Source organism: Galeopterus variegatus, unplaced genomic scaffold (assembly GCF_000696425.1).
Source record: "Galeopterus variegatus unplaced genomic scaffold, G_variegatus-3.0.2 Scaffold7284, whole genome shotgun sequence".
NCBI lineage: Eukaryota > Metazoa > Chordata > Mammalia > Dermoptera > Cynocephalidae > Galeopterus > Galeopterus variegatus.
The window spans coordinates 41,449-56,636 of NW_007733395.1; the positions used below are offsets into that span (position 1 = coordinate 41,449).

The 15,188-nt window shown below is 36.5% G+C and overlaps 1 protein-coding gene across 1 annotated transcript in view; it reads right to left on the minus strand.

Moving 5' to 3' along the window:
- The window catches only part of LOC103607261 (focadhesin-like), a gene marked incomplete at both ends in the record, with an annotated part of 87,247 nt that overhangs the window by 21,820 nt on the left and 50,239 nt on the right, over positions 1 to 15,188 (minus strand). Inside the window, one exon of the mRNA XM_008591788.1 lies at positions 13,232 to 13,489. Coding sequence (XP_008590010.1) covers positions 13,232 to 13,489 — 258 coding nt within the window. The remainder of the gene's footprint in view (positions 1 to 13,231; positions 13,490 to 15,188) is intronic.

The following is a 15,188-nucleotide window of genomic DNA, read 5'->3' on the forward strand; positions in this document are numbered from 1 at the left end:
TTAAAAATTTCTAAGAGGCATGAAGAGGCAGGCTCCAACAGCTTACCACTTTTGGGAAAGAAAAAAAAAGGCATTCAGATTTAAAATAAGCCTTCATACAGAATAATTTGAATAGTACCAATCAGAGATAAGTTATCTTTATTGGGCTCCTTTTAGAAAACATATTTATTAGGATTCAAACAATGGTCCACTTCTTAAAATAAAGCAATATTCAGTACACACTAAATGGTCAACTTAATTTTTAAAGAGTAAATGACATGGCAAGAATGGTTCAGGTACTTATAAAGCTAAATGTCTGGGTATGTCTTCATTGGCTTTTAAACAGTTTCAAAGAGCAGACATGAGGATTCATTAGCTCTTAGCACATATGAACCTGCTCCAAAGGCAGCCAAGAGAGTTGCCTAGCAACAGTGCATTTTGCATCTCTCATCATCCCCAAAGATGCTGCTGCAGCAGCAGCTAGGTCAAGCCTCTCATTAGCAACCTGACAAAGGGTTTCTATCTCCCATTTTACAAAATTATTTTTATTTCCAGGTGAAGCTTAAATATCTATGTATTATTCTCAATGACAATGTATTCCCTTTCCTCTATTCCTTCTTATTCCCAACCTCCATTTCAACAGATATGTTTTAATGAACCCATCAAAATACCTGTAACAAAAGCAGGCACTGAGAAATCCAAGAGAATTTATATGCCTATTCACAACACTCTAACAGTTCCATATCTTTCGGGCAATAAAGTCAGAAAGCTTTAGAAGAAAGTGGGGAGTAGAGGGGGAGGAAGATGTTGAAATCAAATAATGGGAAGAGGAAAGTCAGTTATTCGACTTCAAAATTAACCAAAAAAAAAATTTACCCAAATTATTTGCAATGCTATCATTAACTACTTTTATTTCTTCCTTGTCACCACAAAACTAATCTCAACCATAAAGCAAAATAGCAAAGAGGCAGAAAATTCCAGAGTGGTAATAAACTATAACAAATGGATTGGCAGTTTATAATGAATATAATCCATTGGAAAGGAACTCTGGCTTCCATTTAACAACTGTGTTATAAAACATCATCTCAGATCAATAGCTATTCATTCACTTTTGAAAATATTTCTCAAAATATTTACTGCTCAGCACAATTGCCATGCAAAACTAAAATATACACTTACATAATCCTCCTCATATACACTCAAAGACCCTTAAGAGAAAATAAACAAAATTAGCAGATAGCCTTTTTACTTCATGTGTCTTAAAGTGCTTAATCCAGATTCTGACATAAACCACAACCACCCTGGACTCCAACCTTTCATGCTATCATGAATTTCCCTATGGAAAAGATTACAGAATGCACATAACATGTTACAAAATACAAAGTGTTGTCCTAATGGACACAGATTAAGAATGGTGTAATGAGGAACATTTAAAGGCAATTGTTATCACACCAAATCGAATTAGGTAAATTTTTTAAGTAATTTTTTTTTAATGTGATTTTTGTCCCCTACCTCCCCCACCTTTTTTCCTATGTACAAACAGCAAAGAATGAATCTTCAGGAGGATTTCCCAGAAGGGTGTCATTTACCACTAAAATATTTCATTCCAGCAGTTGAAAGACCATAAAAGGGTGAATGTCCTCTAGAGTCTCTAATAACGGTAATAGATCTTATGTTACTATTCACAAGTGACCTCTCAGTCAGGCGATTTAATTTTTCCCCCTGCAGCATGGTTGGTTTCACACAAAGTGTAATAACAGTTTTTGCACAACAAGACAATTCATCCGATTAGAAGGACTGTATTAAGTCTTTCATGAACAGCATGTGTCACTACAGCTTCAGCTAGGGTTTGATTTAAGACAGCCTAATATATACATGCATGATTCTTCATTTTTCTACTGTTTTAAAAATGATTCCTGGACTCCCTTCAGCAATCTTGCAGACCATTGCCTGAACCTTCCCTGGCTTGAAAGAACTCATCAAATGTTCACTGAGCACCTTAAAACAAGCACCAAGAACTATTTGCCAGGCAATAGAAATGTGTATAAGGGTCCTCCTTTCTACGTGGGTTAAGTGAAATTCCACTAATGTCTCTAAAGGGAAAAAAACACGAAAAAGAACAGAATGAGCATATCTGGTTATTGCAATTACTTTTAGGCTTCATAGCGTTTCAGCAATGCACCATTAATTATAAAGACAATACAACATCACTGAGGAAAGCTTTAGCTAAAGTAAATTTTGAGGCCTCCGTTTGTAAACCTCAGCAAAATACAAAAAAATTAAAGGTGGAAAACAAAAGAGAAGGTGTGTAGTGTGAAAAGGGCAGCAGACTGGATCAGGCTATGTGTCCTGTGGCCTTAAGTAAATAATTTTTCTTCTCTGGACCTCAAGTTCCTTTAAAATTAAAAAATAGGCTCAATGGACTACAGTAACCATGCAAAGACTAACCTTTCAGTATTCTGGCAGTGTTTTTAAAACTTTTTTTCTTTGAAGATCCAGTCAGAAATATATTTTTCTATCATGACAGAGTGTACATTATAACTGGAACAAAATTTTATAAGCAATATTTACCAGTATTATGTGCAATGCTCTAATATTTTCTCTTCTGTTCTTTTTCATTTTATTTTCCAAATGCTCATTATACCTTCCTATGGATCATACCTCTGTCTCTCTTTTTTTTGTTTAATACATATATGTGGAGTACAACGTTGACCTTCAATAATTGTGAACAGTGTGTGGCGGTTAGATCAGTATAGTTAGCTTATTCATCATTACAATTCGCAATCACTCTTTGTGTCCATTGACCAATTCCTCATTAGCCCCCTCCCGCTCCCCCTTCCCTCCCCTTATGCACCTCTAGTTTCTAAAAGTTCAACATAGTACTGTGATTCTTGTTTCTTTCTTTCTCTCTGTCTCTCTTTATTGTTCATTTGTTTATTTATGGATTCAGCTCCCACTTATGAGTGAGAACATGTGGTATTTCTCTATCAACTGGCCATCTGGAAATCTCTACTACAATACATGTTTCAGCATCATTCAATGACCACAGAAGCCTAAACCTAAGAATATCTATACATTTCTCACTCACATGCTGATGAGATTAGAAAAGTTAAATCCAGAATCTCTATAACAAAGAGTTACAGTGATAGTTGGCGAAATTCTCAGGGGTTCCCTTAACCTTACAACCTTTCATTGATGTTGATAGGCTTGGCTTCCCCTCTCCATCTCTGAATCTGGGTAGGCTCCCCTGGGGAGCAGTGTCAGCACTCCTTCACTACAGGGCTAGGGTGTCTTTACATCTCACAGGCCCCAAAGGGATTCTCCTACTGCTCCATGGCAAGCAGTCCAAACCTGCAAGATTAAGTTCTATTTGGACTCTTGGTACAGGTAAGACGTACTCTTCCGGTTTCCTTGTTCCGCAGTCCCTAAGGAATACTGCTTCTTTCAGCAGAAGCCTGTACACCCCTCTAAGCAGCCCTGTGAGATCTGAGACAATCCCACTGTAGTTCTCTTGCTCATGCTGCCCACATTTTGTCACAGAAAACACTAACACATCTTTTGCTTCAACAAAGTCTAGGCATGCAAGCCAATCCCTACATCACAGCACTCAGTCCTTCACTTCCACCGTCATGAAAGCTAGCCACCCCATCACATTCTTTTAGATTTTTAGGGCAGTCACCAGTTCACAACTGCAAGGGACACACCACAAGCTGAAATGGGGGCAGGAACAGGGTAGGTAGGGGGTAGGCTGAAGTCCCTGTCACTAGGATTGAGATAAGAGGCTGGCACTTGTGGGACCCATAGCTCTCCAGCAACTTTCTCCATGAATCCTTCCTCTTTTCTTCACCTGTCCTCTCATTTCTTAACTTGTATATCTCAATATGAGTGAGGGGTTAAGAACTGTAGTGACTTTCAGACATCTAGGTTTATTTCTACTACACTACAAGTACTACTGGTGCTCTGTCTCAAAACTCGCTTTGGTATCCCAAGGTCTCCACTGAAACTTCTATTTTAACATCCTGTTACATAACTTCATCTCCCCTATATCTCCAGTACTGGATTACTCGAGTACTTTAGAGAAATTTTCATTTCCTCTCTGACTGCAAGGCTCTTCAGGACCTTGCTTCCAAATACTTACCCAGTATTCACTCCAGGACAACTTCCCACACCCTATATCTCCCAGTTTAATATAGAACTACTTGCCGTCTTGTCACCCCACTGTGACCTGCCACACATCTGTGTCTTTGCATATGTTCCTCATTCTCTCTAGAATGCCTTCCCTTTTCCCTGCTTCTGGGAAACTTGTGGGCCTCTTCATCTATGTTCCAGGGGCACTTATATATCCCCACAGTAGTAATTACGATTTTGTACTGAAGAGTAATTTTTAATGTCAACCCACAAAGCCCTATCATTCCTGAAGGCAAATACTATATCCTTTCATCTTAGTATTACCAGAACTTACTATAGAGAAGGTTTGAATGAATGACTTGAAAATGCTTAACAAAATGCTAATAAAAACAAGGTATCTACAGTACTTCAAGCAGAATAACTTCATAACTCCATTTAATGCAGATCAGGATGCACCTCTACCATTTAAAACTGAATACAATTTGACACTAAATACATATAAATAGGGTAAAATGCTACCAGTCTAATTATCATTAACAATTATTTGTCTACTGGAAATAATGAAGGTAGGCAAGACTGAATTAGAGCAAAATGTTAAAGAAATAAAATTCTATTACTTTCATGTATATAATGTAACGAACTAATTAGCCAAGTGTCACCAAGTACCAGTCCCTACTGATAATGTCTTAATGAATAGATAATTCGATCATTTTAAATTGGCACATTCATTGTGCCAATGCAAATGAATAAATCCAAACTGCCTAAAAACAGTAGCTTCAACACCTGCTTATGTTTTAACTCAGCCTATATCAAATTACCCTGAACCCTAAATTAATAGGATTTCATTTAATAAGATTTTACTGTAATCTAACCTAACCTAAACCCCGTCCCTGGACTGACAATGTTCCACTTATTAGTCAGGATAACACATGACAAACTGTAAAACAGTTTATTCATTCTAGGACGGTAGGTAAATATGTCTAATATATTTACATGCTAATTCAATCAGTCAACAAAACATGTATCAAAGCCCAGGAACTGACCAGGGTTACTAGGAGACAAAAACAAGTAAGACATGGTTTCCGTTAAGGAATTCTTTTCATGAATTCTAAATCTAATTGTATCTATTAAAAATTCCCTTTAAAGACAGCTTACATTCAAGATAACCATAGGACACTTCAAAATGTTAACTTGTCCTTAACTCATCTCATTTCAGCTTTAGTGCTATTTGATTCTGTAATATGACAAATTCGGGTTACATAAATTTTTATATGCTTGGTTTTTTTAGACACAGGGGAAAAACACACAAATTGTCTTAAATGCAGTAGTAATCCACTCCCACACGAATAGTAGTAAGCAAAGATGACTAGACACATGGTTTCCAAAAGTCCAATCAATACACCATACGCCTGCCATTTGGAAATCATCCCAAGCCACTTCTTAACTACATGTCTGGCTCCACTTAGTTTGTAACCATGTCTACCCATCTGAAATAAACTGACTTCAGAACACCCAGTTTTATTACATTAACTGTCCTGAAAAATTGCCAATGAATCTATAATATCATTTATCATGAAAAGCTCAAAATTGTCATCGGTGGGGTAAGCCCAGTGTGCTCAACAGGCAAAGGGACAGCATAAGTCTGGTGAGCCTTGCTTATCCACTTATATTTATAAATCAAACCAAATTGGTTGTATAGAGCTGGCATGGGATTGCTTCTGAGATATAAAGAAATTTTTCCTTAAATAAAATTCTCCTCTGATTTGAAAGGGTGACTATAGAAGGGCAATATAAACTGGCACCTTCACTTTGGGGTGTCTAGCCATGGTACAAGTAGGCAGAAGACCAATCCCTCCTTTGCCCTTCCCTCTCGACTAAATAAGAAAAAGTTTTGTCCTGGAAATGGTAGACTTCAGTGCATAGTCCCCTTGAGCAGAATTCCTCATGCCTATTATTAAATTCAAAGTTAACCACAAGGTCTGTTCTGACTCCTCCTCAGAGCCCTTTAACAACACTAAAAGCCTATCCCATAGAGAGTTTTCACCATCAGAAAAACCCACTGGTACGTGGTATTCAGTTAGAAGCTGCTATGGATTGAATTCCCCCCACAAAACTCACTGAAGTTTGATCTCCATTATAACAGTATTAAGGGGATGGGAAAGCCAATTATGATATTTGAAAGTTGGGACTTTTAAAAAGTGATCAGATTGTAAGGACTGTGCCCTCATGAATGGAGTAATGGGTGTGGTTCTGATGGCTTTATAAGAAAAGTGAGTAAGCAGGTTAGCTCTCTTTCTCAGCTCATTCTCGCCATGTGATATCCTAAGTTGCTGTGGAGAGTTCCCACAAAGAACGTCCTTGCCAGATGTGTTCCCTGGACCTTGGACTTCCCAGCCTCCAAACTGTAAGAAATAAATTTCATTTCTTTATAAAATTACCCAGTTTTAGGTATTCTGTTACAAGCAATAGAAACAAACTAATATAGAAGCAAATAGACCCCATTGTTCTGAATACAGTTTTGGACCCCTCCTCATCAAACTCCACCCCCATCCCTCCTGATGCTCAGTGCTCAGTGACACACAGAGACAAATGGGTTAGTTTCAGTGTATTAGTAAGCTACTGAGTGTCACAGTGATATGGGTTGGACTGAAAAGTCACAATCGAACTTTTCCTTTAATGAGAATTTTAAGGACTTTCTAATCTGTAGACACATCAGAAGTAACTCAGCCCAATATTAACACCCAAGAATGGCAGAAAATTAACAGAGAACTGCTTCCCTGAGCATAAACTTTAGACTTATTGCACACACCAGGAAAACATAAAAGGGTTCAAATGCCAGTTAAAAACATTGATTCCAAAACTCTCTACAAGGGGTTTATAAAGAAAAAAATAAACATATTGCCATAGAATAGGGTAGATGCAACTTGACCTTGTATTTTGGTCTGTGTTTCTCTTTGTCTAATTGCTTCATGCTGACAGGCTCATCCCAATTTTTCTCTAGGAATAATCAATGCTACAGCTACCAAGGAATAGTAGTACAGCACTTATCTATAAAGCTCTTTATTAGAAGTACTGTACATTCTGGTTTCTTTTTGCTGGTGTGAAGAACACAGGAAGCAGACTGACTTCAGGGGGTAGGAATTCATACAACTCAGTGACAATAGAACAGAGTGCAAAGTGTCCAAAGACTCTTTGTGCAAGTTCTTTTATGGAATATATTTTCTCCTTTTCTCACAGCAGTAACTTACAGACCATTAAATTTCACACATTTCCTATTCATTTTCCACGTTAAAATATGGCTTCTGACCCTGAGTAGAACTATCACAGGATTCTGCCCTGAAAGTCAACCTTCACTATTTTGATAATATATGACTTTTAAAAGACCCACAAGTCATGGGCCATGAACCTACCCACAAAAGTGATTTCAAATGGCTCGAATATGTATACACTTTTACAAATGGAAAAAATTAAGCCCAGAAAACATCACAAAGAATAAAATAAAATTATCTAAGATTGCAATTGTTCCCATTAAGCAAGACCTTTAACTAGACTTAACCAAAATATAAAAAGGAAATAAAAGACTCAGAGTTGTAAAATGCAAGTAAAACAAAACAAAATAAAACTAACAAACATAATTCTATCCCCACTTACAAACAAAAGAAAAACAAGCAAGTACCAAGGGTTCAAAAGAGGCATTGAGTTTCAAGAAAAAAAAAAATTTTTTTTTTTTTTGGTAAGTTCATCAATGAGGGTAGGTTTTAAGGAAGAAACTTGTGGTTTTCTAAAGTCAAATTTATAAGCTTTTGTTCTTCGGCATATTCCATTTTATAAATCAGTCAAAAAGAAATTGACATATCTTATACATAGTATTTAGAGTTATTCCATTGAAGGTAAGATAATAAACTATTAAAGGATTTTATTTTAAAACATCTCGACCTATCTAAAAATTGCTAATCTTTGTGGTTAACATCCAGTTCAGATATCTAACAATTTAATCTTGCCATAAACCTTTAACCATATAGGCAGAAACTTTGGAAGAAAACACATTTCTCAGGTTTTAAAACCACTAACAAGTAGCCTTAATTTCCAAAAGAGAATATAGTCTTTTGTCAGTTATTCTCTCCACATATACTTGTAAGACATAATACCATCAAGTATCTGATAACTCCTACAAGACTTTTATGGACTCACAAAGCTATGTGAACATAGTTTCCTCCAACATCTCTATTGTTCCCTAGGATATAATGCTCAATACCAACAGCTATAGGGGAGACCAATAAAGAAGGAACAGCAGAACAGACATTAGAGAAGGTTTTAAGAGGTAATAACCCTTTCTTCTCAAGGGGCCAGAGGCCAGAAAAACATTGCGGAGGATGGATGGGGACAGTCCCAGGTAGATACAGAGAGAAATTTACCTGAAGCTGCCAGAGAGAAAGTGGGTAGAACATTACTGGAAGCCAAGGTCAGAGTTGGCAAAGAACATCCAAAAGGGAAGGAAGAGACAGGAAGAGAAGAAGAAAAAGTAAGATTTCTGGCTGAGAGTCTTAGAAGCAAGACACAATCAGGTATACGGAACCGGCTGAAGAAAATGGTACAGAACTAGTAGTATCACCTAAGCATATATTTGAGGTACACAGCTACAGATCACAAAGCCAGATGAGATCTGGACAAGTGAGATGTCATGTGCTAGGTTCATATGCATGGGGACAGAGGAGGTCGATCAATACTTGTTGATTAACGAAGAGTCTATAACTTCTTTAAGGAAGTTGTATCAGTCTCAGACATTTCCTAACCGTCCACAATCATGTTACACAAGTGGGCCAGTCATTAGCTAAGGGTTCAGAATGTTATTTGATATTGTCCTTAGAAGGACCATAAATTAAAATTCAGAAAAAGTCCTCATTTAAGCCTGGAATTCACTGTCCCTTAATTAACTCAGTAGAGCCTATGCTTAACATTCACTACCACTGATTTCACACAAGATGTGGCCAGATCCTGGACAAATCACAGAGGTAGGAAATAGCTCACTGACAAGGAAAGAATAAGATCAACGACATTACTGTACATGAGCCATGAAGCCATGTGTTTCCGTTGTCATTTAAGCATCTCTGAAGGCACCCTAAATGATTTACATCAAAATGTGGGAAAATAATATTACAGTATCAGAAAGGCAGGGACTTGTTATACAAACATAATCAATAAGCATATGAATCTACCAGCTGCTATTTCTGAGGGGGGAAAAAGACAAAACACTAATTTGGGAAGTAGGACTCCCATTTATTATAAGCAAAGACCACGATATGAAAACCTCTCTCTAAAATAAATCAATGTTTTTAAAACTTTCAAGACTTCCATGAGAATTCACTCAGGATGCTCATTCTTGGATCTCTCCCTAGAACACTCTAAAACATTCTCTCCAAAAATGTAAAAAGCACTGAACTTTTACTGAGTGCTGCCTGACCTGAGCTTGTTTCTTTTGCAAAGAGAGTCTCACGATGTCTGTGTAAGAAAACTATAAGGATTATTAGTAACTGCTGATATAACATTTCTAGATATGGAAAAAAAGTTTCTTACTATTTTTTTAAGTGTTTATATATTGCCTCAGCATTGGGTACTATCTATCTAGTCATTTTTAAATCATCATTTCTATCCAGTTTCGTACTCACAAGGCCAGGTTCCCTTCAGACCACTTATCTTCATAGTCTTCCATGACCCTAAATGCATTAAACCTAATGGAAAATGTATGCCACAGAGGGACCAGGTGAGAGACTAAGGATGAAAACTCACATTGGGGAAGGGGAATCCATCAAACTCCATGATAGGTAAGAAGTAACAATCACATTTTTAAAATCACTCTTTTAAAGTATTATTAACACTAATATAGTGTTACTAGTTAATACTAATAATTTGCATTACTATTAATTATTACTACTAAACATAATTTCTATACTACCACTTAGAATTAATAACAGTAACAATAATACCAACACATACTTCATACACAGCTCATCTCTTTTAAACATGTCAAATATTTTCTCTCACAAGGTCTTACAGTAGCGACAAGATGTCATTACAACACAATTCCAAGAGATCCATACTGTAGGCAATAGAATTCTAACATAGAGGTTAGGTGACCATCAGAAAAGAGGTGAAAGACAGCCATGAAATTCCTAATCTTAACCTATTTATTTAGCCTTGCTTATTAGTAGTCTAAAACATTTCTTCAACACAATTCCAAGAGATCCATACTGTAGGCAATAGAATTCTAACATAGAGGTTAGGTGACCATCAGAAAAGAGGTGAAAGACAGCCTTGAAATTCCTAATCTTAACCTATTTATTTAGCCTTGCTTATTAGTAGTCTAAAACATTTCTTTAGTATCAACTCCCCCATGAATCATTATCCCCCACTGAACAATTATCCTTCTTTCTCTAAGGTGAGAAAGGAAAAACACACATGAAATATAAACACACCTCATGTAGTCTTGTCAACTAAATGAAATAGAAATTACTCCACCAATAGCAGAAAGTAACTCTAACTCATTTCAATTGATTCTACTCCAGATCCATTCACAATTAGAAAATTTGCTTTTTCAAAATACTCAGTCCTTTCTTTTTGGCTGCTTTATCTTGTAGCTAAAGGCCAGTAAAATAATACAATATAATAACTTCATAAGGCAAAGAGAACACTATCTCCTATTTCTAGGGCACTTCTTTTGTCTTTTTCCAAATACTTAAATAACTTCACTTCTAGGCTCTTATTAATGAACTAAGTCTACCGTTCATCTTAACAGCACAATTACACTGAGTGTTTTTCTCACTTCTTTCAAAACTATCCGAAAAATAATCAACAGAAGTTTAATAAACTGATTTCAATTTACAGCACTGCTTCTTAAACATTTATTGAATAAATAAATGAAACTGGATGGTCACTCTAGTGCTTCCCAACGTGTTCCATTTCATGACACACATGAAAAATAATGTTTATAAGGATACTAGCATAAATAAATGAAACAGCAGGTGGCCAGAGGCTACCAGCCAGAGACTTCGGCAGTCTGAGCTGAGACAATCACCTGGCTGCAGAAAGGATAATATCTCAGCAAACCTTTCACACAGTATTTCAGTGTCCCCTGAAACACAAATTGAGAAGTTCTGCTCTACATTTTTGGCCTATTTAGTGCACTTCCACTTCTGTTACCAGAAAACTATCTTTCCTTTGGGGAGCCATCCCACACTCATTCCATATGAACCTGGTAGCACAAATATTAGGGCCCTGATGCTTCACTCACTCCCATTCCACCCAGGATAGCCAATTAAAGTGCCCCATGATCCTATCATGATGGTTGAGACCCAAGCAAAGCCAATTCAAGCATTCTCTACTTCTCTCTTCTTTTGGGGTTATGAATGTAAGGTTATAAGGCTTTGGGCTTCCAGCCAATTCACAGAGGGAAGAAAGAAACTGTACCTTGAATATACTGTTTAGGCCATAATTGGCCTAAGTACTACAGCTAGTAAAAACTGGTTAAGGCAGCTTAAGATAGGGTTCTGTTATGTGTAATCAAAAATTATCACTCTAGGAGGCCAGAGAAACACAGCTGGGGCAGTGGAAATCTGCACCCCCTCACCCCAAGCCTGAAGACGACAACAGTGGGCCATGGGCCTTGGTCCCACCTCCTGCAACCAGGCCAGCAAAGGAACCAGCCATGGGCCAGACCCATCCTCCCTTCTCCCCTCCCTACCCCCCACAACAACATCTTAAAATGTACTTAGTAAATAAAAGTTTTTTAAAAGTTATCACCCTAGAATTCCAAAAACCAAAAGCATTTCTTGAAAGTGTGTGTGTGTGTATAAACGGATGTAATATATGTTTTACATTAGTGTTTTACACAGATCAAGGTATCACACTGCATGACTTTAAGGGATCCTTCTTTAAATAATCTCCAGGCATTATCTCTGCATTAACTATTCTAAAGAGATTACCCTACAAGGTAACAACACTGAAAGAAAACATTGGTTAGAAGAAGGATCATTACAGAAAGTAGACGGAGAAATAAAGTAGGAAGCAAGCTGAAAAGATTCACATTATCCATACACCGTGAAACAAAGGTACTTTGAGTACTTTACAGATCCATTTGCAGAATCAGAACAGAAGAGGCCTGGTCAGAGTGAAAACTTTTTGTGAAATATCAGCAGTTGTTTACTTGACAAAAAGGAATAAGCATAACAAATTGAGTGTAAAAAGGAATTCCAAATAGATTAACTTTATATCCTAAATAAACACATTTACCCCACCTCTACCACCAAATTTTTTCCTCTAGGAACACATTAAGAAATGAATGTTTTCTTCACCACACTTGAAAAGAAACACAGCACAAATACTTATAAACAGAAGATACTACAAACGCCATACCTACTTGGTTAGGAAACCCTTCCCTTCACAGGAAATGCATTTTTAGAGATTCTATCCAATGGAAAAAGACCACAGATTACTATGCTAAGTATGCTAGTGGTTAGTTTAAAAGGCAGGAAAAAGTCTTATTAAAGTCTGACTGCTTTCTTATTATACTCTAAGTTCTGAGCAGATAGGAAGAAAGATTGTTTACCCTCACATCTCAATATACAGATCAGTACCATACACAGTAAGGACCCTATAGTTTTTAGTTTATTAAATGACTGAATAGCATCAAATAGCATCAAACTGCAAGAAGTTAAAATATATATAAATGCCTATTTTATTGGCACCTTTATCCTGGATTAAGGGTCTACCTTAAAAGATCACTATTCACACCAAGCAATATGCATACTGGTATAGGTAGCAAGAGTAAGTAAGCAAAAGCATTACAAATTAGCAAACTGACCAAAAAATCTTAGAACCAGAATAGTACCATGTATAGATTTCCTTGCAAAGTGTTTTTTCATTAAAGAAATATCTGCATAATTAAATATACATCAACTCAGAGTAAGAAGAACAACTTGGCAAGATAAAGACAGCAAAAAAAGAAAGAAAAAGAATCAACCCATAATTTAAAACTTTGAAGTAAATAATCCACAAAGTAAGATAATCTACAATTCCAATAATTAACCTTTTCTCCAATTACTGCTATTCCATTATTCTCTTGTTTTACCTGAGAGGCATCAGCTTGGGCTAATTCTGTAGTGACCTTCAGTATTTGGTGAAGATGTCGTCCTTCATCTTTGACAAGGAGGTGAGCCAGGAGAAGAAACACATGCACAGGGATCACTGTAGTAACAGGGAGCAATGACTCTACTGAAGCCAACCAGTCACTTGCCGCAGATTCTTCCCTCATTACCTCAAGAATCCTCCAGGTTGTAAATACTGAACCATACATGTTGGTTATAGGGAATTCAAGCCTGTAGGAGAGCTGAAAAATGAACACAAAAAAAGGCATGAATAAATGAGATGAAAATATTTGTCAAAAATATATTTCTGACATTCACTTATTTTTTATATTTCAAGAAATCATCCCTTCCAACAAAATGAATACAAATTTTGAATTCCTGCCAAAAACTTCTCTGCACACATTTGAGGTAATAGAATTACACAAAGAGAAAATAGCTGTTAGATGGAACTCTACAACAGTTTATCACAACTTTTCCTCATATTTACCATTCATCCCCAGTTAAGGCAGAAAAAAACGGATCAATATACAAGATCCAGAGGCAGCAGAGTTTGGAAAAAGTAATTATCACTAAAAAAGCATTCACCAATGAGAAGGAAGAGAGTAAAAACACTGTATTTGTCCAGCTTCAGGCCCTCAGAAGAGGCAGCCAGGGCAGATGGCAGACTTGGACTGCGGACAATTCATTTTTATGATAGACAGTATGCTGATAGGAACAGAGGTGGTTCAGCCAAAGCCTGGGAATTCATTAATAATTGTGAATAATTTCTGCAGGAAGACAGCTCTAAACTGAAACAATACCCAGAAAAGATATTATACTTAAGTCAATCTGCGAAATAGCTCCCCACAGAAATAAAGTAGTGCAGTCAGGGCCAGAGAGTAGATAGAATCCTACCAAGGTGAGCTGTGTGCATAAATGGCTCAGGAAAAGCCACAGACATTAAAGAAGCATTAGACATTGACTGCTAATAAAATAACTCAAACCATGTAGAGTGTGATGAGACAAATTAGAAATCTCCAGATTATAATTGTCCAGTTATTAGGGAATGACATATGGATAAGGATAACAACTGAAAGGATGGGAAGTAAAAGTTAAGCTTTATAAAATTTTTTAATAAATGCTTTATTAAGATATAATCCACTTACCACAGAATGCACACTTTTAATGTTTACAAATCAGTTAATTCTAGTAATTCATAGATTGTACAATGATCATCACTGTCTAATATTAGAACATTTTCATCACCTCAAAAGGAAACTCCACAACCGTGAACAGCCATTTCTCATTCCCCTTACACTCCTGGCAACACTAATCTACTTTCTGTTTCTGTTTTGGTCATTTCGTATAATAGGAACCACACAATATGTAGTCTTTCATGACTAGCTTCTTTCACTTAGCATGTTTTCAAGGTTCACCCATGTTGTAGCTTGTATCAATACTTCATTCCTTTTTATTGCCAAATAATATTCCACTGTATGAATATACCATATTTTGTTTATCCATTCATCAATTTATAGACATTTGGGTTGTTTCTATTCTTGCATATTATGAATAATGCTGCAATGAATGTTCCTATAAAAGTTTTTGTATGGATATATGTGTTCAATTCTCTTGAGCATATGCTTAAGAGTGAATATGAAAGTTATTTGAAAATTAAATGCCACTGTAAAAACAAATGAGGAAGCTCTATCTGTACTGACAAGAAAAGATCCCTCAAGCAAAAATACAAGATACAGATAGCCTGGAATACTACCATTTTTTTTTTTAAAGGGTGGGGAGAAAAAGGACTATGTATTTGTATTTGCTTGTATATGCAAAGAAAAGCATCTAAACAAATACTGAAGAAATTAGTAACCATTAATCATCATCTTCTATTTGGGAGAATGAGAACTAGACAAATGGAATCAAAGGCAAGAAGGAGGCCTTGACTGTATGACAGTT